This window comes from Sturnus vulgaris, chromosome 1, assembly GCF_052056855.1.
Source record: "Sturnus vulgaris isolate bStuVul1 chromosome 1, bStuVul1.hap1, whole genome shotgun sequence".
In the NCBI taxonomy this organism is placed as follows: Eukaryota; Metazoa; Chordata; class Aves; order Passeriformes; family Sturnidae; genus Sturnus; species Sturnus vulgaris.
The window spans coordinates 104,332,327-104,358,558 of NC_142243.1; the positions used below are offsets into that span (position 1 = coordinate 104,332,327).

Below are 26,232 nucleotides of genomic sequence, written 5' to 3' on the forward strand. Positions count from 1 at the left end.
AGAAAGTGGGCCAGTGGAAAAGGACCTGGGGGTGCTGATCAACAAGAGCTGAACATGAGCCAGCGTGTGCCCTGGTGACCAAGATCAGTGGCACCCTGGCCTGTATCAGAAACAGTGTGGCCAGCAGGACCAGGGCAGGGATTTTCCCCCTGTATTCAGCACTGGTGAGGCAACACTTCAAATATTGAGTTCAGTTCAGAAGGACATTGAGGTGCTGGAACGTGTCCAAAGAAAGGCAGCAATGCTGGTGAAGGGTCTGGAGTACATGTCCTGTGAAGAGCTGAGGGTGTTTAGCCGGGAGCAGAGGCAGCTCAGGGGGATCCATATCGCTTTCTACAACTGCCTGAAAGGAGGTTTTGGCCAGGTGAGGGTTGGTCTCTTGTCCAAGGCAAGCAGGGCGAGAGAACATAACCTCAACCTCTGCCAGCGGAGGTTCAGGTTGGATATTAGGATGAAATTCCTCACAGAAAGGATGATTAAATATCGGAATGGGCTGCTCAGGGAGGTGGTGTTGTCACTGTCCCTGGAAGTGTTCAGGAAGAGCTCAGACGTGGCACTTGGTGCCATGGTCTAGTTGACGTGGTGGTGTTGGGTCACAGGTTGCACTCGGTGATCCTAGAGATCTTTCCAGCCCGACTGATCCCGGGATTTTGAGAAACCCTTGCACTCCAGGGAGGGCGGGGCTCCGACGGTGACGGTGTGGGCGTGGCCAGAGAACAGCGCGTGACCTCCAGGGGCGTGGCCTCCGCCAGGGGGCGTGGTCGGAGGGTGCCCTTCGGACGCAGAGGAAATGCACGCGGTGGCGCGGTGACGTCAGGCGGCGCGGGCCGGTGGTGTCGGCGGGTCCGGGCGGCCATGGCGCACCGGTACCTGCTGCTGGCGCGGGGCGGTGGCTGCCGCCGGGGGCTGCCCGGGGCCCCGCTGCAGCAGCTGCTCTGCGGGAGGGGCCTTCTTGGGGGGCCGAGGCCCTGCCTGGCGCAGGTGAGGAGCGAGCGCGGGGGCCGGGGGTTGAGGGAGGAGGGCCGTGGTGGTGGTGGTGGTGACGGCGGCGGCGGCGGCGGCGGGCGGCCCCGGGGCGGGGAAAGGCGCCCCTCTGCTGCCCGTGGCCTTCCCCGCTCGTCTTCACCCCGTTCGGAGGACGCGGCCCCGGCCTACCTCGGTACCAGAACGAGGGCCGGTGGATGAGTGAGCGGGCGGGCTGGAGTGCCGCGCCTCCCGGGCTGGAAGTGGCAGCCGGCTCCGTGCGGGAGAACCTGCGGGCTCCTTTGGCTGCAGCAGGGTCGCCTTGCAGGAGGAAGACGAGGTGACACCCCAGAGCTGCTGCTGGTGCTGCATCCTGCCGAAATTCATGGAAATTTAGGATGTTAGGAGGTTGAAGGGACCTGAAGGATTTTCTCTTCCCAAGTCCTCTGCCATGGACAGGAACACCTCCCACTAAACTGTGTTACTCAGAGGCCCCTCCAGCCTGGCCTTGGACGCTACATCGGCAGCTTCTCTGAGCAACCTCTTCCAATGTCTCACCACCCTCACAGTAAAGAATTTCTTCCTAATAGCTAACTTAAGTTCTTCTCTTTCAATTTGTACCTGGTACTCCTTGTCCTGTCACTACAGTTCCTGACCAAGAGTCCCTTTCTGGTTTTTCTGTAGACCTACTTCAGATACTGTAAAGTTGCTGTGAGCTGTCCATGCAACTTTCTCTCCTTCAGGCTGAGCAGCCCCAACTTTCTCAGCTTCTCTTCGTAGAGGAAAGTTCCCAGGTTCCCACTGGTTTCCCAGGTGCTGTGTCCCACCTAATTCCAAAGTTCTTCCATTGCTTTCTCAGGGTGATGATTTGCATTAGGTGGGTTTGTGAGAGACTGAAATGTTAAAAGATTAATGACTGAGCAGTTTGTTTTGGGTGTCAGTGTTCTGGAAAAGAAGAGCCTGGTTGTTTGCATCCCGGGATTGCACAGTGCAATGATGCCATGAATCTGTACCTACGGTTGCAGTACTAACTGATAAATCATGATGTCTGTGTGTTCATTCTTAATAAAATGGCCTTTACTGTCAGTTGTTACAAGAAGTGTATTGCCCTTGTTGACAGGCCTAACACAGTGGAGGAGTGACAGGCCTATGCAGCTGCTTGGGAGAAGGAAGATGCTTAATTCCTCTCTCTTTCATTGGCATCTTGAGAGGGTTGCTTTGTTTTCCTGTAGCATAGAGTGGTGAACAGCCAGACCGTTATAGGTGTTAAGGTTATCTCTAGGATGGTGATAATTGTGAGACAAATACACACAGAAGGATGTTAGTAGTTTTGTTGTCATCATGAATATGTGGCTTGTTTTTAATGGTGAATTTGGTTTTGTTTGATTAGAGGTGAACATCAGTTCAACAATAAATAAAACATTTTCAGCAGTGCTGCTGATCTCTCAAGAAGCTAATTCTTGTTTCTGTCAACAAAATTTAATGAGTTCCTATTTGGAATCAATCTTAGGAAGGGGACTTTGTATTCATTCTAGCATCTGGCTTTGTATGTAAGCAGAAGAATGAGGATCTTTGTTCCATAAAAGCCATTACTTTTTAAAAATTGATCTTTCTTACAAAGTGGGTAGCTTTGGAACCTTAGAAAGACTTGGGTTGGGTTGGAAGGGACCTTGAAGATCATCTAGTTACAACCCCCCTTGCCATGGGCAGGGACACTTCCCATCAGAGCAGGTTGTTCAGGGTGCCATACAATCTGACCCTGAACGCTTCCAGGGTTGGGCATCTACAGCTTCACTGAGCAACCTGTTCCAGTGGCTCATCCCCCTCTAGGAGTAAAGACTTCCTTCTTAATTTCTTATCCAAATCTCTACTCTTTTAGTTTAAGAAAGATTTTCCCTTGTCCTATCCCTATTTGCCCATGTAGAAAGTTACTTGCATTAAGTTAAATTTCCTTACCAGCTTTTTGATGTGTGGTGTCCCTTCTTCTCATTATGTTCTTATGTAATATTTTGATGGCTTTTGATTCAGTTTCATTTTACTTTGATTTGGAACTTGATAATGGATAAAACTGTGAACTTCCAGCTTTCTAGAATTACTAGATTTCTATCCTATTTGCATAACTAAGCAAGTGGATTTTCTGTTCCTGCTTTGTGTAGCCTCAGTTTTTAAAAAATGGATTGTGCTTACAAAGTTTTGCAAACTTTTGAAGTAGTTCTGCTTGTGGTCTTGGGTTTATGTGGCACTCTGGACATTTTATGGGTTATTTTAACTCTAAAACTGATCTTTGTGTATTTTATCTAACTTACATTTTAAAAAGTCTTGATTTTTAGGATGGTGTCACAAGGTTTGCCTAAAAAAAAAATCAGGGTTTTTTTTGTTTTGTTTTACATGCAGTGAATTTTTTTGCCTCTGATTTGGAGACACTTGGCAAGAGTTTCCTGGTAGACAGCTTAAAACAGAATCCAGTCAAAATGTGCTCTGTTTGCTTTCTCTCTGTTTAGGCAGTGACTGTGCTTATATCAGCTAAGCTTGCTGTGGCATTCCTATTGCCAGACAACCCAGGGACAGGCCCTGTATCAGGCAGTTTTTGTGCTGGTGTTTTAGAGAGTTCTCAAATATCTCCAGTGAGGGAGACTGTACAACATCTCTGGGCAGCCTGTTCCAGTGCTTAGTCACCCACACAGTAAAGACTTTCTTCCTCCTATTCAAGTGGATCTTCCTGTGCATCAGTTTCTGCCCATTGCCTCTTGTCCTATTGCTCAGCACCACTGAGAAGAGCCTGGATCCATCTTCCTGGCACCCTCCCCTCAGATACTTAAAGACAATAATGAGGTCTCCTCTCAGCCCTCTCTTCTCCAGGCAGTCAGGTGACACTGAACAGCAGGTGACTGAAAGTCAGTTGTTCCTTTTTCTCACAAAGCAACTTCAAAGCACTCAGCTCTCTGCATATTGACTTGACATACGACTGCATATGTTCATGGAATTTAGAATCAGTAGAGACAATCCAGTAAGAAGCCAGTCCCATTATTCAGGTCTGCCCCAAAGCTCTGTCTGCTTACCCTTCTCTCTTTTTCGCTTAAACTATAACTTAATTCTGTAGTAAACCCATGCTGGTCTAGCTGAGCCAGGGCGTTTGATTTGGCTTACTTAAAGTTTTCTTTTAAACATGAGTAGTTCTTTTGTCTTAGTTGGAGTGAAGCTTTCAAAATATTCCAGTCTCTTTGCAAATAAAAAGTAATCTGAATTTGCAGAAGAACTAAGTCCCTCATTTTTGTGTGTTGTAGGAGACAGCTCACGTAGGAGAAAACGCCATTGTTTCTTTGAGTTTTGTCAGTTGCTACACTATTCACTGCCTGTCTGTATTTGAACTCTATATGATCTGTGGCAAGCTCTTTTTATTTTATTGCCCACATGGCTGCTTCCCACTTGTCCTAAAACTATTTCTAGGAACACAGATGGAATTGCTCATTTTGGAGGTCATAGTGTATAGGACTTAGTAGTTGTTCTCTATGTTAGCTTCCCTCTAGACTATCTGCACTGCACATGCTTCTCATAATCAGTAAAATGCCCTCTTGGATTTTCAGTATCAGATTTTATTCAGAGACATGCAGTGGCACAAAACTAATGGCTTGATCAAGCAGCTCAAGAATTTTTAGCTCTATCTACAGCAAAAGCAAGGAATGAGAACTTTTTGGTATTCTTCTTGGTTCCAGCAGGTGGAACTACAGAGATGCTTGAAATAAGTCTAATGTATTTCATCATTTAATAAGGGGTGGATGGGGAAGCTCCAGACAGAAGATTTCAGGAGAGTTACAGTATTCAGTTAATGAATGGCAGCATGCTTAGGGTAGTTCCAGTGTGCAATCAAGTAATGAATTACTTGATTCATTACTATGAATCACTATGAATTACTATTCTTTACTATGCAAAAATAGGGGTTTTTTTTATAGCCAGTGTACCTTGGCTATAACACTGAGCTTCCCTTAACAGAAATAGTCCTAGAGGTGTTAGTCCCAGATGGATGTTTGCTGTCTTGCAAGGTTTGTTTTTTGCATTTTACTATTTCTTTGGCTCTTAAGGTAAATAGCTTCCAATCAAAGAGAGCAGGAGACTGAGTGACTTTATGGTGGGAGTGGAGGCAGAAAGAAAGTCAGTCTGTGGGGAAATCTTGGCACGGATAATATTTTGTTTCTCAGAAGTGTTGGAAAAGCATATGAAGGGGATTTTATCTAAAATATGTCCTTCTTGAAGAAATCAGGTGATTTCTCTTGAATAAAATTGTACTTTGACAAAGTATTCAGCTACAGTAGCAAAATTTTGCTAAGAATTAGTGAGTTTAAATATTTCAATTTCCCCCATTGCACTTAAATGATGAATAACAGTAAACAACCTTAGAACAAGGAGCAATAGGCTTAGGTTTGTTGTGGTTTTATAACGGGATGTTTACCCACATAGGGCTTTAGATCTTCTTTTTGAACTGAGATTCCTCATCTATTTTAGTTTCTTTGCTGGATGTAAGCATTGTCTGCCACATCCTTTTCTTTTGGATTCAAGTAGATCTCTCATATTCAGAAGCTACAACTTCTTAACTATTTGAAAAAAAGCTGCAGACAAAACATGATTCAGTACTGTGTGGATCATGCCTGTATAGTCAGAGTTAATGTTGCACTTTAGTGTCATTCACCTGGTATGATGAAATGTTTCCCATAGAAATCAATGTGTTTTTAATGTTCATAGCTTATAGTGTTTTCTGCTTGATTTTTCTCTTTTAATAAAGAATGTTTTGTTTGTGTGTAAGATGAAACTGTTCCTAAGAGCAAGAATAGAAATCTCCTTGCTGTAGAAACTACTCATTTGATTTTGAATTTGATGAACTTTTCTTTTTCCATTGTTGTCTTACTTTCTTGTGCATAGCAGTTACTACAAGGTCTATTGTAAAGTTCAAGTTGTAAAGTAGTGTCTGACTTGCTTCAAGGCTCTACTAGAGAGCTTGAAGATTTTGTGGCATGTTCTTGTTCTTTATATTTCTTTCTCATCTTTCAGCTCTGTGACCAAGTTACCCCCGGAGTGACTGCTGATAGAAGCACTGTTTTGGCAAGTGTAATCGCTGCTTGCAGAAGGCTTTTCTCTCAGCCTCCCAAAGGTGACTGTAACTTTGATATTGAAACGAAGCAGACTGCTTACATACCTTGCTGAGGACTGCACTCATGTGCCATTTAGGTTTATTATCTGTGGGGAAGTCAGTTCTTGTACTAACCAGCCTTTAATCTTGAGATGGAACACTCAATTTATGGGATTTTTAGGAGCTATTAAAGAATAGTGTGGTTTGGTCAACTTCACACTGTGCAGCGGAGCTTTCTGTTGACAAGCTTCTCTATCTCTGGTTAAAAGATAGCTTTACTTCAAGTTATTAAATGCATGTGGCATTCTCTTGTCAACACAGTAGATTCATTTATGGAGCCCAGGTAGAGCTTTTCAACTAAAAGACAAGAACAAAGCTGGTTTTGCAGTCTGTATGTTCTTAGCTTCTTTGCTAGTGTATACATTCAGCTTGTGATGACTGAAGTGTGATGAAAGAACTGTAAAATAAAAACCAACTGTGAGCTATTTTCCTCTTTCTTAATAGGATTTGAAAAGTATTTTCCCAATGGGAAGAAATCTAATGGAACTAAAAGTACACCTGGAGAAACAAAAGGTACAAAAAGCTGCTTTACTTGAGTTCTTTGTGGAATGTATATTCATTAAATTACATTTTAGCATAAAAAATGTGATTTTTCGTTTTTTTCTTTATTTTTCAGGGAAGATATTTCTGTACCAGATTAGTTTAGAAATGTAAATTGATATGTTTTTATTATACATGATATGAAAGCAAAATCATGTTTGTCTTCTGGAATAGTATTTTTGTGCTTCTATTGGAGTGCTGTCCCTCAATTATAAATTAACAGACCTCTCATCTGGTCATAACTCACTCTGCCACTTAATGGACTATATATCTGGTTTGCTATGGAAAATGCAGTTTTTCATGTTATCTAATTATTGTAGTATTGTAGATTAGTACATTTTTCAGAACATCTCCTTAATACAACTAATAAAAGGTAATGTGAAATTGGCATAAGATGTAAATTTTTGTTGTTGTTTTGTTTTGTTAGAAGCAAAGCAAGCTACTTCCAGACAGCCCAGTGGGCCTAGTAGTGGAGGTGGTGGCAGTGGTGGAAAAAAAGGTGGCAAGAAAGAAGACACTAACTGGTGGACCAGATTACAGAAGGTTTTGACTTTAAAATATTTTTCTTTATGTCACTATCTTGTCTCCATGAAATAACCTGGCATGTTTTTTTTACCTTTTAAGGTAATATTCTGATTGCTCAATCTTGCTCAAGCCTCCTGTGCCAGGCCTCTCATGGCGACTGGCTCTAGGAGGCTCCCCTAGTCACTCAGTGCCTTTCATGAATAACTGTTCAGTGCATAACTCCAGAGGCATCTGCCTCTGGTTCAGGAATGTTAATGAAGTTTAAGCTGTGTGAATGTGGTTGCTAGTAGTCAGTATTCTTAGAGTGGAGCCTCAGACCTTTAAAGGCTTTGTGTTTTGTTTCAGTGTCATTTCGGAAATCTTTCTGGCCACACAATGCTCATTAAATGTAGTTTGCTCTTACATGTTCTGACCTTAATGGAATGCTTATGTGAATTTCCCTGTTTCCAATTTATTGCCATTAGCTGTAACACAAAGATGATGGCACCTGATAGTACAGGAATATAAAGAATGTTTTTGGTGCACATAATGGTTTTCATCCTTTTTTTTTTTTTTTCTCTTCTCTTAGTTTTTTCCTTTATTTTTTGTCAGTCTAGCTTGCACTCTTGGAGACCAAGGATAATTGTTTTAGAATGAAGGTCATATGATTTTTTTATCTGAAAACAGTAGTAATTCCTCAGTTCTGTGTGAAATTGCTGAAGTGTGTTCATACAACAAAACAGACCTTTGGCATTCTCTCTGGCAACCTTGAGGGCAGGGAAGAGAAGCTACAAAGAAATACCAGAACCTGTTTCCTCTGTGCTTACTGTATTACAGACTGTAATTTTTTTTGCCTTCTCCATTTTCTAGGGTGACATTCCATGGGATGTCAGGGAGTTTCGGATGTACGTAGTGGGAAGTTCTTTTTTCTGGACAATGGTAGTATACTACTTCTTCTTCAGGGTCCCTGGGAGAGAAATCACCTGGAAAGACTTTGTCAACAACTACCTTTCTAAAGGATTGGTGAGTGGAAAGGGGGATCAGTGTGAAACATCAGAGTGCTGAAGATGCTAATTTCTCCCTCCTCACTTAGGCTTGTGTGTGTCTGTAGAGTGAGAATTGGCTCAGTATAATTTTTGAGGGAGAAAGGAATTAGCTTTCATTTTAATCAGTTCCTAGATGTTCTGGATGGATATGTGAAGATTTATGTCATTTCAAGAGAGGAGAAGGAATAGCAGCTCAGGACAAAATTTCTGTGGGTGCTGGTATGAAGGGGCAGTGTAGCCACACTCTGTCCTGGGTATGGCTTTACAGTACAGGTAAGCTGACATAATGGCTTAAAGCGACATGCCAGCTGCCTTTGGAAGAAGTTTACTCCTAACCTTATCACTTGCGTGAGCCCATCCCTCTGAAAGAAAAGGTTTTCTGCTTGTTTCACTCGAAATCAGTTCCTTGGGGAATCTGACAAGCAGTGAGAACAGAAAGGGATGGGTGGGGAATGGAAGAATCCTTTCAAGGGCAATACATTGGCATCCCTTTATCAGTCTGTGTTGTAAAGTAGCTTCCTCTCTTTGTTTTCTCCTCTCATTTTTTCTTACCTGGAGCCACTACTGGAGCAATCAATTTTATCATCAATATCCTATCTCTCTGTAGAACTTGGCAGCTTTCCATACTTGGACTAATAGGTTGGTGATGCCCTGAAGTTCAGGAGATTGTCTTGCACAGGTTTTTTCCACTTCAGGAGCCACTAGTTGTCTGCTCTGTTCCCTCCCTGCTTGTATCTTTGCCTACAGATTAGGAAAGCATTGGTTTGCTTTGTCCTCTAGGTTTCAGACCAAGACGGTTTATTTTTCTTTTAACACAAAATTAACCTTCCATTACTTTGGTAACCTGCTGAACAGGGTGTCCCTTACCTTTCTTTTCTAACTGATCTCTGCACAGCTGCTCTGTATGCTTCTCCCCTTCTGCCTAGGCTGTCTTACAATCACTCTTGTTCTAAATTGGTGATTTTTTACATCTTGTGAAAAAAAACTGTACTGATTAAATTTCTGAAGCGGTAAGACACTTAACTGTGTATAAAGATTAGTTTAGCTGTTATAATGAACAAAGCCTGAAGCCTCCTTGCAGAAAAACATTGGGAAAGTAGACTGTTGCACAAAACCAAGTTTCTTGTGTCTTTGTAAGGTGTAGAGTGGATATTCAGACAGACTAAATATGTAACTATTGAGTACTGTTGGTTGCCATAGTGGTGGGGAGAAGACTGCACTACTGGAGTCATGTGCTTTTCAAAGCAAAGGCATTCAGGTAGTGTTGTGTGAAATCTGGCTGGTTGTAGAGTGACTTCTTAGGTCATGTTTTGCTTCAGTTCTACCAGAAATGGCCACATATAGCAAGTTTAGGGACCAACCTTACTAACCTGTGTGTAGTTCAGGCCCAACTTCTAAAACTTGATTGCGAGTTTTAAATGCTTTGGACATGTTAAAACCAGTTCTTTAATGGAAAGAGGGAGAAAACAGGGAAAAATCTTTAGTTGACTTCTAAAAAGGCCCTGTCAAATCCAAGAAACTAACCGTTGGAGGACGCTTTTAAAAAAGATCTTAGTGGTATGTATCTGCTAAACCTATAGCACAGTTCCTAGATTTATATATCTGTTACGTTAGCTAAATACTTATTCTAATTGATGTTATTGTATTTAATATTGTGGCATGGGAAACCCTTTCTATCAGGGAAAACAGTTGTAAGAACAGAGTTCAGGTTTCCCTCATTTTACTCGGTTTGGTTTGTTTTGGAAGCTGCTATAAGAGTTTGGAATCATATAACTTACTGCTTTTGGTGTTTGACCACTGAGACAATTAACTATTGTTTAACTGTTTTACTGTAACTGATTTTTGCTGAGGCATGCATTGAGTTTTTCCTTATGAAAAGGGTACGACATCAGTCTTTCAATCTAAATTCTGGTGTGCCAGTATTCCTTTTTTCCTGATTACATACATGATTCCTAGTGGCAAACTGTAGACTGTGAAACTGTCCTGATGTATATGATTAATTATAGTCTCTTAACTAGAAAATGGAAATATTCACATTTGTTATCTGAAGCTGTGGTGAAAGTGCAGTGACTGTACACTCTTCACTCAGGTTTTGTTCTTTTCTCCTCCTACAGGTGGACAGACTTGAAGTGGTGAACAAGCGTTTTGTTAGAGTCATCTTTGTTCCTGGAAAGTCCCCTCATGAATGGGTAAACACTTTTAGTACATGTTCATGAGATATTAGAAGCAGCAAAACAGTCTTCTTTCGTAAAGTTTGAGGCAGAAACTTGGTCTGGATCATTAATAATTTCTTAATCTAAAACATATTTTCTTGTTATATTATCCTACGTCATGTGTTTTTCACTTTACTGTATCAGTTGTTTTGCCACAGATACCTTTAGACTATGACAAGGAGTTCCTTTCCAGTGCTGTGCACTTTAATACAGACACTTAAAAAAGGAAGAGCAAGAAATTGCTGAATGTTCTGTATTTTTAACTGCTGTTTTCTATCTGCTCAAGAAAATCCCAGTTTAAGTCCAAATACTTAGGAATCTTTTTTGTTCCAGACAGCTTTTAGCCGGTTACTTGAGAAAACAAAGAGAAGTGTTTGTTTCCAACGTATTTATTTAATGGAGTTGCTCTTTTAGTAGCACAGTGAGGAATAGACTGATGCAGGTGAAAGTTTTCCAAAGAATGATAACCAGTGGCAGGGACCTATTAAAAATATATGTAAAATTTTCATGGAAAATTCAAAGAAGCATTAGAAAAGGTTTATAAGCTTACCTCTTCTTAGGTAGTGGAGCTTTTCTTAAGTGTCTTTCTGCAACAAGGTCTGCAAGTCTCTCCTGGGTAAAGTGAAATCTGCAGCAATTACTTAATCAGTGGGTTTCAGTGTGACTTATTTATACACCTACTCTTTAGCCCACATACAACCAGTTGCCTTCATTTCCCAATCAGTTAACTGCTCTGTTTTTTCTTTTTCAATGTTAGGGTAAAGATGGACAAGTCAGGCAGGTCATGGTGCAAAAGGGGAGATTTTCTTGAAAGGCCAGATCTCAACACATTTTGAAAGTAATATCTGGATTTTTCTTTCTGGTCTGTGATAAATTTCATGCTGGATTTTTTTTTTTTTTTTTGTGAAAACAACTGACTTTAAAGCTAGTATAAACTGTAAAAGTTTTTCTTAAGAAAAGCAAAAACCTTTCTTAATCAGAAGGATTGAGACCTTCAAATGAAGCAGTAAAGTTGTATGACTGCTGTATTTCCAGGTTCAGTGCTCTGTATTATTCTGACTATATAGCTCCCTTGTAAAGATCTGTTTATTACTCCCTTCCATTTTTTTCTGGACAAAATGCCAGGATTTCCATCTGTTGAAAGTGCCCTAATACTATTGGGGTTTATCATTGCTGCAGAAGCAGTGATAGATACAGTATATTCAGGTTGGGAGGGTTCTGATATGTTGTGTGCCTCTTACACCAGTTACACATTTGACAAGGCAGTTTAAACTTGGTCCAAATCTAACCCATGCACGAGGAATTACCAGACTAGAAGAAGTTGTCTTGTAGTGATGGTGAAATAAGAGAGGGCACTTTGTGATCTGTTTTTTTCCTTGCAGTACGTCTGGTTTAATATCGGTAGTGTGGACACTTTTGAACGGAATCTTGAGACTGTGCAGCAAGATCTGGGAATAGAAGTGGAGAACAGATTGCCTGTAGTCTACTCAACAGAGAGTGATGGGTAAGAAGTTGCTTTTAAAAGTCTCTGGTAAAAAAAAGGTTGTGTTTATAGTAGAGAAGTAGGTTTGTAATACACATAGCTTATGTTTCACTAGGTGGCAGTATTATCAGAATAACAATCAGCTTGGGTTTATTTTTGAGTGTTATGTGTAAGAGAAGCTGTTCAGTACTTTGTCTATGAAGAAATCCATATCCTCTTACTCTAAATATAGCTTATTATTATATAAACGTTTTACTTTAATTCCTTTCTTCATTTAACTCCTTTCACTTTTACTAGACTATGAGTTAGCCAGGCACAGCAGCAGAGCTCTGCAGACGCTCTGTAGATTTTTGAACAGACACATAATATCGATTCTATATTCTATATATTATATAGAACTACAGTATGTTGGCTGAGATATTCGGGGCATCAATTTTTGGCCAAAAAACTAAGCATAAGTCAAATTTTGGGGCCTTGGAAAAAAGCAAGAAATGGGTGATTAAGTAGATCACACTAACCTGCTTGTTAGCAGAAAGTAGAAGATGCATCATGCTCTTAATTGTTAAGAAAAATAGTATTGATATTAGATTTACAGCATTGTTGCTTCCCATTAAGGATGGTAATGATACTAGATTTGTGTTCGTTATATTAGCCTTATGTAGCTGAATTTTATTGACCTTATTTAGAAGACAGTAAAAGTGCTGATGTATTTTTCTGATGTATTTTTCCAAGTGGCTTAGAAGACAAATGTAATCTTGTATCCCAAGGACTAATTTCCTTTTCGTTTTTAGTGAGCAGTTTAAAAACTAGTCCCAATGATGTCTGTGAAGTAGGTTTTGCATCATCAGGAAGTTGGACTTTGGGTTTAGTAGCTCATGGCTCATTTACCACCTCTCTTATGTTTACGTTCTTTGGTACTTGGGGTATTTGTTTTGATTTGGGGGGGGATGGAGAAGAATATCTTGGTTTTTCTGCAGTGTGTTTTACCCAGTTGCTGCTGCCTGTTGGTCTTGGTGGCAACAGGAAAAATGGTGGTATTCACTCTGGACAATCTTGCAACTTCAGACAGAGGTTTTTATTTTCTGTTCTACACACTGCCTGCCTCATTTCTCTGTTTGTTTATAATGGAGCATGCTCTTAAGGATGGTGATAAATAAACCTGTTGAGCCCTTATTTAAACAAACCTGGGGAAAAGTGATGGTCAGGGCAGTGCAGCACTTGTGCAGAAATGCTGCATGTCGGCCTGAGGCTTCTCACGACAGACTGGGAAGAGTAGATTAGTTCCTATGTCTTCTTCAACCTTGTACAGACCTTTGCTTCCTGAATCCCTCTTTCTGACCACAGGTCCTTTCCTTCTCAGTGACTGTTCTTCATATAGGTATTTATATATATTGCTCTGCTCCAGGAATGCCACAGAAAACAGGAGAGAGCAGCAGCAATATATAATCAAAGTACTGCTGTTCCCTGTTGGATCAGAATCTGCTGAATATTACAGTAGAGGGAAAAAGTCCTTCTTTTCCTCTTTATCCCAGGAATGTGGGTTATTTGTAAAGCCCAGAAATCCTGTGCTCATTTATGATTGTACTTCTTTTCTGCATTTTATTTTTGCTGAGTGTGGATAGAATGTCTTGTGAGCCATTTGTTGAAGCTGTTCCTTTTCACAGAAAATCTGTACAGTGATCAGATACTGTGAAAAAAGGGACTGTGTTAGGGTTTTTGGCTTTTACAGAGCTGTGCTAAAAACCTGGAGAACAATGGACAATGAATAATAATTTTAAAAAACCAAAGCCGCAAAACAAACAAAAAAACCCCGCCCCAAGAAACCATCCCCTCCCCCTCTGCAAATCTGTATCCTTGAAAATTAAAATGGGAACATTGGAAGAAGAAAAAAAAAGTAAAAAGCTGAAAGACCTAAGGGAAGAAGAGTGTGTATTTTGAAGAGAAATTTCTGCTTGAAGTAGTAGGATAAACTATATGCTACCTAACACAACTTTGAGAATATAGCCATTTACATAACTAGTCCTGTAAATTTACCTTTGCAAAAACAAGCTACTTCTGTTTATTACGTAATGCAATTTTTCCTCTGTAAAACTCAGCAATGTTACTTGATGTGCTTGGTTTAAAAACAAGCAACTATCAGTATAACAATTTGTTCTTGAATTTATTTTGGTGTTTTCCCAGTGTGAACAACCTGTGGAAATACAGTCATTACAAGTTAATAGATTGAGTATTAGTCCTGAATTTGCTCATGATGGAATCAACATCTTATATGTGTTATTTGCAGTAATGGATTTTTGTGATATGTTTCTCTTTTTTTTTCTTGTTTTTCTCCTGCAGATCATTCCTCCTCAGTTTGCTGCCTACAATTCTGATTATTGGTTCGTTGCTGTACACATTAAGAAGAGGTCCTGCAGGCTTAGGTCGGGCAGGGCGTGGAATGGGTGGACTTTTCAGTGTTGGTGAAACTACAGCCAAAGTCCTTAAGGATGAAATAGATGTTAAATTCAAAGATGTAGCTGGCTGTGAGGAGGCCAAATTAGAGATAATGGAGTTTGTTAACTTCCTGAAAAATCCCAAACAATATGAAGATCTTGGAGCAAAAATTCCAAAGGTGAGGGAATGGTGACTTAGAATTTATTCTAGTAGTCCTCAGTATTCTAAACTGTACTAGGATTGTTTACATATGCAATGCTTTCCAACTTCTGTCTTCTAATCAGAAAAAAATACAGCTTCTGTCTTCTTCCAATCAGGAAAAAAAAAAAGTAAGCATTAAGTGCCAGCAGTGTAACTGTGGTGCCAGAAGACTTGCCTTGTGGAATACATTATCTGTTCACGTGGACCAGAAATGATGCACATATAGGTATAGCATCAATCTTGCAAATAGTTATGACAGAATTGCCTTTTGGCTGTGCTGGCAGGGGAGTCCACCTGATGACATACCTTTCTTTTTCTTTTTTAATGTATCAGTCAAAGAAATCACTGTTCCTGTAACTCTAAGTCAGCATGGTAGTGTTGTATCTAATTTGTTTTTCCTTTTGCTCGTTTAAAGGAGCGATTAATCTTCAATTATTTCCTTGCATGATTTTGACTGTGGTGAAAGAAAAGATAGCAACTCAATATCATAACATGTTATTTTATAGGCTTACTATTGTTTTCTTTATGAGGAAAATATACCTGTTTCTCTTACAGGGGGCAATTTTGACAGGTCCTCCAGGTACTGGGAAAACACTTCTGGCTAAAGCTACAGCTGGAGAAGCCAATGTGCCATTTATCACTGTCAATGGCTCAGAGTTCTTGGAGATGTTTGTTGGTGTGGGTCCAGCACGAGTAAGTCTTTGGCCTTGCTCTTTCCTTTCAGTATTGGCTGCTGGAAGGACCTTGTCACATTTGGGAGACAAACAGTTTGATTACAGTTGAAGTTCTTTCTTCTATGCAGATTTCTTATGCTCTGATCTGAAGTAAATTTACTAGCTGGATCAGAAATCTGTAGCTTATTTAACTACTGCTATGGAAATGCCTCCTCCTGCTTTAAATCCTATTTCTTTGAAGAACTTTTATTCTCTTTGTAGTTTCAAACTCTTAGCTGTAAAGGGTTGTCTAGGACACACAAATAAGCTGCAGATTGGAATATGAGTCTGACTGATTTCTGGAGATCAGGTGTTTTAAATAACCAAATGTATGTCTATTATATTTGGGCTTTTCTGCTTTACCTGTCTTAAGAAAGCTCATTATAAAACATGTGAAGTTCTATAAGCAAGTTACTTATGGTATTTTATGGTAATTAAAATTTGGTAAAGTATTAGGTATCCTAAAATAATAGTGATACTCAGATTTCTGTTGTCAATAGATACCTGAAGTGCCCCAAAGCAAAGTGACTTAACTTTTCTGTAGTGGTCTGTGAAAATACTTTTACTGTCTAGTGAAATCTGTTGGCACAACTTTGTCCGGGAATCGAGGTTTCAACACAGTTGATAATTTCTGATGCCTATAGAAAACAACATTGAGAGTGTTTTACTTTCAGTTCCTATTAATTTATTAAATAAGGCAGTTATTAGTGATGCTAAATTGATCACTTGTAAATTGGAATGTGCTAGAACTAAAACTGCTTAGGCAGCCTTGGTTTCTTTGGTGATTTTTAAGTGTATATGCACATGGAAACGTTCAGTTTCCATAATGCAAATACACTAAAAACAGTTGTATGATTCTGGATTGCTGCTTATTCCAGTGAAAAGATAGTTCACTTTAAGCATCTGACACTTGTTTATTTTCTTCTTTCATTGTACTTTTCTCAAAAAATCTGGGTGATTTTCTGTAGTACAAACTACTGTCCAGAATTTGCATTTCTTCATGTCTGCTGTACATTTTTTGTCATCAGAAAAGCGTTCTATAATTGCATCTACTACTACTGATGTATAAAGTAGTAAAGCTCCAAGCTGCACCTGATTATCACTCAGGTCTACATTCTTCCATTAATTTTTAATTTCCTGTTTGCTCCAGCTCGATTTCTCAGTTGTAGATCCTGTTAACTCACTGAACTGGTTTTAATGAGGTCGTTCTGATACCTTTGCAAGAAGAGCAACATTGAAATGTTGCATCTAAAATTCAAGTCAGATTGTGCCGCAACTACCACAGTAGTTATGTAATACCTTGTTTAAAATATGAAAGTCTAAAAAAAATATCAGCTATCTACTCATATACTGGATGTTTTTTCCAGACTTCTAGAAATTAATTAAACTTCCAAATGAATATTTGGAGGGGAATTAAGTATCTTATCATTGCCTTGAGGGCTAGCTGAAGACTTTGGAATGCTTGTTCAGAGCCATACCCAATTACAGGGATGTTACTGATGTGCCTCGTCCCCCCCCACTCCCCAACTCTGAAGAGTCAAAAACAAGTCAGATACATTCTCTGTTCTTTTGTTAAGGTGAGAGATTTGTTTGCTCTGGCTCGGAAAAATGCCCCCTGCATTCTCTTCATTGATGAAATAGATGCAGTGGGGAGGAAGAGAGGAAGGGGCAACTTTGGAGGACAAAGTGAACAAGAGAACACACTCAATCAGCTTTTAGTAGAAATGGATGGTGAGTATTTAATATCTAATACTATGTTGTAATAACAAGGATATTGGAAAGAACTAATATGCTTGTTCAGAGCTGCTAACCAAGATTTGGGTTCTAGCTTAAATTCAGATTGTTTCCTTAAATAAAACATGGTGACTCACTTTGCACCCTGATGTTTTATTAAATTTTATTCTGAGAAAAAGAACCCTCATTCTGTATCTCCTAACTCTTTGTCGTGGTTGAATCGGCAAAAAAAAATTCTTCACAATGAGACCAGTCTGTGAAAGAATACAGCTAGCCATGCTGGTTCTGCGATTTCCTGAGCAGTTAATCTATTATTGTATTTTGAAGATAAAGCAGGGTTTGATATAATATTTCACAAAGCAGAGCCCAAGGCCATTTTCTTGCTTGTTATGAAAAGCTAGGCAATGCAGCAATAAATAGAAATATTTTCAGCTTTAAGATCATTTGTTTAAACTGTCAGTTCTTACATAACCCTATAAAGTGGACAGTCTTTTTATTTCTGTTTTGTTGGTTTTTTTCACACAGAAATTATATTTAAACAGCTTTTCTTTTTATCACTTTTCTTTAACAGGATTTAATACAACCACAAATGTAGTCATTTTGGCAGGTACTAACAGGCCAGATATTTTAGACCCTGCTCTGATGAGACCAGGACGCTTTGACAGGCAGATTTACATTGGTAAGTTTTACCTGCGTGCCTGTATCATCCTGTGTTTGTAGAGCACTGCTGAAGTCACTGCAATTATTTATACTTATAGCTTCCTTTCACACACTCAATTTGAATATATATGGATGTGAAAAATAAAACTATGTCTTCTCTTTTAAAGGACCCCCAGATATAAAAGGAAGAGCGTCCATTTTCAAAGTTCACCTTAGACCTCTGAAATTAGACGCTGTCTTAAATAAAGATAACCTAGCAAGAAAGCTTGCATCGCTAACACCTGGGTTTTCTGGTAAGTGACTCCTAATGCCACTATTATTCTCCATTTACTATTTAAGCTGTAGATATTTGATTTCCCTACTAATTCTGGTTTTCTTGCACCTGATCTTCTGGATGGTGTGTGATTTCATTGTATTTACTGGCACAGCCTGAAATTCTCTCTGCCTGTTTGAGCGAGTAGGAGATTTCTGAGATTTTGTTAGCTTCTGTCAGGGTGACATGAAAAGGGAGTTTCTTCTGTCTTCAGTATAAGCTGTTCAAAGGTTTCTGCTTGTTATCACTTGTGTGTGTGTTCTTCCTTTTTCCTTTCCTTTGTTTATTGCATTATTGAACAGTTCTGGAGAAGACCTGGGTTTTGTGGAGTTTGTGTGTATATTTTGTAGGGGAATTTGTTTCTGGATGTAAAAACCAAAAAACAGTGCAGAATTCAACTACTGGTCAATACAGATTTTAAATTAATTAGATTAAAAGTCAATAATGAGAGTTCTCACATCTTTTCCTAATTCAACACTTGTGAATTCTTCACTGGTTTTTGGTCCATTTAAAACTGGTTTTCTGAGATTTGACTGTCAATGTTTCTGGCAGCTACAGTGATGATGTTTAAACTAAGTTATCCCAATAGCACTGCTGCAAATAGTTTTAACAAAAAGTGGATGGCTTGAAATGAGTAATGTGAAAGGATATCTTCTAAAGATATGACAATATCTGAGCTATTCAGAATTCACGTATAGGAAATGCATGCAGCTAAGAATATACTAGTTTAAGTATAATCTGTTGCAGACAGAAAAGGAAGGTGGGATGTATGAAACAAGTACTTCACTGGTAATAAACTTTATTTGCTGGCTGTGTACATATGAGAAAAACCCTAAAGCCTATAACTATAGCCCATATATTTAAATATATCTTAAATAATCAAGCTATTTCAGAGCACATTACCTTTAATTTTCAAGTTCAGTGAGACTTTATAGCAAACTAGTTATAGATAAGGTTATCTTTATGCTAAACTCAGAGAAAAGTTTTGAAAAGTATCAGTAATTCTTGCCTTCTCTGCTTTTAGGTGCTGATATTGCTAATGTTTGTAATGAAGCTGCTTTAATTGCTGCAAGGCATCTCTCAGATGCTATAAACCAAAAGCATTTTGAGCAAGCAATTGAAAGAGTTATTGGAGGTAGGTGAATTGCATTAATTGTTTCACAAAAATTGTAATAGGCAACTTCCTTTTTTTATATGTATAGGAAGCCATGCTTTTGAATCTTTTCTTGCTCTTCAGAGTTGTTTTTCTTTCTCTCCTGAACACACCTGAAATTTAGAAAAGAAATATCCTGTCTATATTGCTGACTTCTGTAATAGAGGAAGAGGTACAAAGAGAAATTTCATCATGACACTTCTGTAATTTCTTCAAAACAGCAAGAGGAAAAGCTGTTTGGGTTTAGGGATGCTTTTAACTGCTGCTAGCCTAAAATAGCATAGAAAAGATTTTTAAAGTGCAAATGTTTTATTTAAATATTTAAAGATTCTGAAGAACTTAATTTGAGACTAGAAAGTCTAAGGAAGGACAAGGTTACAGTGAAACCTGGAAGATGCGGATTTGTAAAACTTGCAGGTTTGGGGGGGTTGTTTAAACTTTTTAAATAGATCATATGCATGGCCTCTAAGTATTGCTCACCATCTTTCCAAATGAGGTAAAGGATTTCAGAGGAGAAAGTTGTGTCTGAAACGATTAATCAAATTTATTTTACAAAGGTTTGGAAAAGAAAACTCAAGTACTCCAGCCAGAGGAGAAAAAGACAGTAGCGTATCATGAGGCAGGGCATGCAGTTGCAGGATGGTTTTTGGAACATGCTGACCCACTGTTAAAGGTAAGAAGGCTAATTTGAGCTTGTAATTTTAACAGTAGCACAGACAACGTTTTTTCTTTGTTTTTTTTTTCCCCTCCCTAATGTTAAGAAGATACTAAAATATATAATCTTTTAAAAAGCAGTGTGTGTCAATTTTAGAGTACATTTTGGTTCATTTCTTGTAACTTTCTTAACTGTTTTCTGATTTCGCTGTTAAATAGTTTGTAGTATAAATGTCCTTTGAAAGTGAGAGACCTGTTCCTTCCCCTGAGTCTGCCTGCCTTGATGGCTGCTTTTTCTCTGAGGCTTTCAGTACTGATCAATGGTTTAAGTTACTCTTACCAGGTAACACAAGTATACTTCAGGAATATATAAGGCTAAATTTTAGTTTCAATTTGCTTTCTTTTGGGTTCACAGTGTGACAAGTTGAACGTAGAGGAAAAGGAACCCCAATCTCTCAAACTTGCTTTAACATTCATGGTTTTGCATAGCTGTGTTCTTAATCTCATTTCAGGCTTAAAAATAATCTTGTACAATTTACTGCTGGAAGAAAGGTCATTAATAAATGGGGAAATTCCTTAAACTACTCATAATGCTAAAGATGGAAAAATGCTATGTCTGTTACAGAGTACATAATGCCTGATACATTAAATTCAAGGAACTGTGGATTTTAATTAAAATGGCATTTTTAAAATATCATACAGTTTTTAGAGAAGATATGACAATGGTCTTACCTTTCTTTTCCAGATATTCTAGTAGTTGTTATCCCAGTTTAGAGCTAGCCAGGGCTTTTAAGGATAAAACACAATGGGGGCAAAACTGTAAATGGAAATAATGTCTGAATTAAACCTCAAGGGTGAGTATGGTGTAGGTCGTGGTATTAAAAAGTAAGTCAAACTGAAGAATGCTTTGTTTTTTAACACTGTTTAGTTGTAGCACTGTTTAATTTTGTTTCTAGGTATCTATTATTCCACGTGGTAAAGGACTGGGTTATGCTCAGTATTTGCCCAAGGAACAGTATCTTTATACCAAAGAGCAGCTACTGGACAGAATGTGCATGACTCTGGGAGGACGTGTGTCTGAGCAAATCTTCTTTGGAAGAATTACAACTGGTGCCCAAGATGACTTGAAGAAGGTGACCCAGAGTGCGTATGCTCAGGTATGGGCTTCAGTGAGACTCCTTTTTTTCCTTTATGGTTTTCTTTATCTCTGACCTAATATTTTTATATGATGCAATTTCATCAGGTGTCTCCCTCAAAAGCCTTGTTTCAGAAAACATTGTATGAATAAACATCGTGGTGTTGTTTAGAGATGCTGCTGACTCAAATATTTTACTTCAGTCTCACAACAGCAATCTGTGCATTAGGGTTTGATCACTGCCCTACATCTGCCCACAGGAACGTGCATGTTGCAGTTGGATCCAATTAGATTCAATTACATGTGAAAATTGTTGTACTTACTTTAGAATTGAATTTAGTGCTAAGATCTGATCATATCATCCTACATTTACAATTGCCTAGTGTGAAGATTCAATTTGGATTCACTCTTGAAATCCAGACAACCTTGTCTGAAAGCACTATTTGATGTCAGTTAAGGCTATGGGAATTAAGACATCGGCTTATGTTTGTATCATATTAACTAATGTAGATGAGTAATTAAAAATCTTATCAATGCAGTGACTCACCTAAATGTATCTGTGGGCTACACACAGGTGTGTTACTGCATTTCCTGCATCAGCACAAAAGGTGTCATAAGACATTCACAAGGAGCAAGAGACATTTTGGAGTACACTTATCTTCCCCTGCATGCTTATCCGTAAACCCCACCTATTTCCTGGTCTCAGGTGTGCTTCTTGTTGCCTCAGTTCTGGAAGTAAATGTGAAACAATATCCTGTTAATTCTATGAGATCTCCAGTGACTCTTGTTCAATTTTAAATTTTAAAAATAAGTATACTTATAGACAAAAAAAAGTATCAAACTTTTCTTAAGAAAGCAGGTTAAGATATTTGGTACTAATGGTGAGATCTCTTTGAATTCTGAATATTTGTTGTCATACCTATGTGGATCTTGCTAGACTGAGCAGTGCTGCTTTAGTAACCATCAAACTGATAGTAGCCATGGAGTAAATAAATAAATAGCAGTTTGAACTTGCTTCTGCCTGTGCTGGAGCAAAATGCAACTTAAAACATGCACATTTGGCAACCAGACAAGTCAGTATTCAAGAGTCAAGCAAGATAAGAATTGTTTTCACATTTGTAGAGGAGTGTCTTGAGATGGAGAATAGAGTATGATTTTTGGACTTGATAGAAAAAACCTTCAAGACCTCTACTTTAGTATTTAAGTCAGCTTGTCTTTATGGGTGAGTAGAATATGCTAAAATTTAGCAGTATTTTGAATTGGTGAAACACTTCTATTTCTGGTAAAGGAGAAGGGTTTTACTGCTTAAAGAAGGCTGAAGTGGTTTTTTTGTAATACCTTCGAATTTAAACAGCAAAGCACTATGCATACCACTGGGAAGCACTTTAAAATGGTATTATGTATGTCCTTCACTTTAATCAGTAAAAAGAAATAAGTGAAAGTCAACATGTGTGTATTAACTTAAGTAGACTTGAGTTTTCAGGGAAAGGGTTGATGTTACAGGAAAAGATTAGGTTATAGCAAAATAACTTCTTCCTTTCCTTTTTGTTGGCCACATTTTACATCAACCTACCCTAAAGTCTTGCTGTCTCTCCTTTGTTTATTTGGGTTTTTTTTTCCCCCTGCAGATTGTTCAGTTTGGTATGAATGAAAAAGTGGGGCAGATTTCCTTTGATCTCCCTCGTCAGGGAGACATGGTCTTAGAGAAACCTTACAGCGAGGCAACTGCCAGGTTGATAGATGAAGAAGTGCGGTCGCTAATTAATATTGCCTATGAAAGGACATTAAATCTGCTGACTGAGAAGAAAGCAGAAGTGGAGAAGGTGAGCATTACAGTATTTTTAGCCACTAAGTTCCAGCTGGTAAGCCAAAATCTGAATTGAACTGAATTAGATCTAAAATAGTGAGGAAGTTGACTCAAAACCTATTGGTGCAATCTTGAGAATGTGTCACAAGACTTAACAGAAATCTCCTTTTGATTTGGAACGCCTCTGAGCATCTCACAAGCATGATTTAACATCTCTCCCTGCTTATGTGGTCAACATTCATTTGCAAAGTTGGAGGGAAGAGTCTGCCTATTAACATAGGGTTTAGTAGATGTGATAGGCAAACTTAAAAACCCAAAGATGAAATACCAGGATACCAATTTTTTGGACTAAAAGAAGCTCCTATAAGCAGAGATGTTCACGTGAATTCTTTTCTCTGAATTCTTTTTGAGCATTAATAAAAGTATCTTGGTCTTCTTCCTTTCCTGTCCCTTGGCTGCTTGTGATCTGCCTCACTGCAGCCGAGATTCAGCTTGTGCATGTTCTTTCTTCATCCCACGAAACCTGATACAGCAAAAGAATAATTTAATTTTCTAGGACAGGCATCCAATAGGCTTACTGACAAGGAGACAAATCCTGTTGTAGCAGGTCAGCATCCCAAAAGGGATCACTGAATGTGGTTTGTGCTGAACAATGAGCTTGCTGACCCAAGGCTGCAAGCTACCCTGGTGCAGTGTTTACACATTGGTATTTTATGGTGCTCTTGAGCTTGTAACACAGTAGCAGCCCGACTGAGCCATCCCCACTGACTGGAAGGGAACACTTGTTTTCATTCTCTTAATGTCTTGCATCAGAAGCCTTTTGGCAGAAGCGAAAAGCTGCTGTTCTGAAGCAACAATAAAAGCAACAATGAGCCACAGTGAGGGCATTTTGCTTAATCTTAAAAGCGGGATTAAAAATAAAATTGTATTTGTTCTTCCTAAATGCTCAAGGAGGAGAAAAATCTTGTATCTGATGAACTCTGAACAACCTGTTCTTTCTATCAAAATTAATCAATGCCAAATTAATTGCCTTAGCAAACATTTCTAAATAGGACAGCTATCTTAGATATTTGATAAGTATGCCGTGACATAACTTGTTGTGCTATTCCAGGTTGCCCTGCGGCTGCTGGAGAAGGAAGTGCTTGATAAAAGCGACATGTTAGACTTGCTTGGGCCAAGACCATTTGCAGAAAAGTCTACTTATGAAGAATTTGTGGAAGGTACAGGAAGTTTGGATGAGGATACTTCACTACCAGAAGGCCTTAAAGACTGGAACAAAGAGCGTGAAAAAGAAAAAGAGGAGACAACAGATGAACAGGTCGCTAGGCAGATCAAAGGAGGGATGCCATTTTAACTGTGAAGTGTGTGCCCACGGTGACTTGCACTCTGGAAGAGAAACAAACTCACCTAGTTTGTACTTCAAAACAAAAAAATATTTATTCAACCAAACTGTATTAGGGATGGGTGGAAGAGTGATCTCTCGGGATGAGATAAGGATGTTCTGCTTCCAATGTACGTGTGTGAGATCATCAGTTCACTGGTAAAAGGTGATCATCTTTCGTTTGCCAGTTGGAGAAGCATACAAGGAATTTGAGCTGCAGTGGAATGCCAGAACCGAGCCTCTCAAGCGTTGAAACAGTTCAGATTCATGCACAGACTTTGTGGCACTGGTCTTTTTTTTTTTTTTTTTTTTTTTCCAAAGTCTGTAAGCTTGCAAAAATCAAAGGGTTTTTTGATTATTTATCTAAACTCTACCTGTATGTGACCTGTTTCCAAAAAGAAAAAGAATCATAAAAACCATCAAAATATCAAATGTGAAAGTCTGGTTGTACAAAGTACTAGCTCTGCAAAATTATCAGCTCTTTCATCTGACCCTTTCCCATTCTCCCCTTCACCTCATTTTGATTTTAGAGTTTTCCTACAGAGAGCAGCCATGTAAGTTGACAGTGAAACTGGACACTTGCTTAAATATCTTAAAATGTACTCATGGTTCAGTGTCTTAATTTAAGTCTGAAACTGTTTGGCTCCTGCAGTTTTACCAGTCAGTTTTTTACAGAGTTCTGTAAAATATTGAACATATGAATGTGTTGTGTAAATACAGTTTGAGTCAATAAAAGCAGTACTTTTCTGAACAAAGCTTGCCTTTTTTTTTTTTTTTTTTTTTTTTTTTGCTGGTTTCTGGGTATAGCATTCAGAATAATGCAAAACCCTGTTAAAGTAGGGTAACAGGGTTGTGCTCACAAATAAAAGCAGCAACCAAAACCAAAGGTGATAAATCGGATTGTCAAGAGTTTCATACTTGTTTGCTTAACCTAAAGCTATGGGGTTCTTCCCCTGCAGTTGAATACAGTTATCTTAGTAATCTGCTTCTTGTAGTCTGTTGCATGCTAAGAATTAGTTGGAGAATTCAGCTGTTCAAAAATTAATGGTCTGTCTCCCCATCCCAGCAGAAGACAGGGAAGCATGGTTGGAGGGTGGAGTGGTGGTTAAGGGGGAGAAGGAAAATAAACCAGTCTTCTCTGCTGGACCAAATATCCTTTAAGGGTGATGAGTCAGAGGGCAGGTTAAAAGGCTAAGTAGTGACTGATTCCATCTGTATGTTGCAACATACTGGAAACCAGTAGGATGACAAAGGAAAAAGTTTATCTGAAGGTTTAGGCCCTTGGTTCCAAATGTATTTGAGTTAAATTATTTATGGAAATTATTTTTTTGTATTTTCTTTTTCTTCATGATAGAACTTCTTCCATCTGTGATGTTACCTGCCTTTACAGCGAAGAGGAATGAGGGAAACAAAGCAAATATAGCTGTTTTGGGCATATTTACTGGGCATTTTTAGTTGTTAAACACTTCTATTTATCTCTACCGAGTTGTTTGAAGAATGAATGATAAACAGGAAAGCAGCCTGAAAACACTGAACTTCATTTCCTTAATTACTGGAGTCAAAGCTTAGAATGATTTGTTGCAGCAGTGAAATTCTATAAAACTCAAATCTTGCGCACATAAGGCAGTGGCTGATTTCTGTGCTTATGCTCTAGTGTTATATCCTACCTGTATTCTGTATTAATGCCTTGTTTGTTCTTTTCTCATCCTCCAGTTTAGCTGAACACTTCTTGTCTGGGATAGTCAGTTTGTAGCCAGTGCTGAGGACTAGCTGTGCTTATACAGCAAAGGTCAGAGTTCTTCATTTCTTCATTCCTTGCTAAATAAAACCAGCAGAAAACTCAGCAACCACCCAAAACCCTTAACCTGACTCTTCACAATGGCACTACCAGACTCCGAAAGAATCATCTCCAGGAGATGATTTCTCTTACTCCCTGTTTGTGTCTACTAATAAATTCCACTCTTGTTCAGTAGCAGCATGCAATTAATAGGTGTATGAAAATGGCCTTTCCTCTCCTTTACCTTTGCATCTACTTGAGAGCAACTTAACTTTTTTGCTTAGCCTTACATTAGCAGGTCTTAATATTTTGTGCCAAAAATGGCAGAATTTGATAGTGT

At 38.9% G+C, this 26,232-nt stretch overlaps 1 protein-coding gene across 1 annotated transcript; it reads left to right on the top strand.

The window, feature by feature from the left end:
* Nucleotides 1–820: 820 nt before the first annotated feature.
* Nucleotides 821–24,870, top strand: AFG3L2 (AFG3 like matrix AAA peptidase subunit 2). The gene is made up of 17 exons (XM_014870855.2): nt 821–981; nt 6,007–6,106; nt 6,590–6,658; nt 7,113–7,228; nt 8,060–8,212; nt 10,350–10,424; nt 11,831–11,952; nt 14,269–14,542; nt 15,121–15,258; nt 16,856–17,009; nt 17,584–17,691; nt 17,840–17,965; nt 19,010–19,120; nt 19,696–19,811; nt 20,749–20,949; nt 22,556–22,750; nt 23,846–24,870. The coding sequence occupies exons 1-17, from the start codon at nt 856–858 to the stop codon at nt 24,086–24,088; spliced, it is 2,427 nt and encodes an 808-aa protein (XP_014726341.1). The 5' UTR covers nt 821–855; the 3' UTR covers nt 24,089–24,870.
* The last annotated feature ends 1,362 nt before the right edge of the window (nt 24,871–26,232 follow it).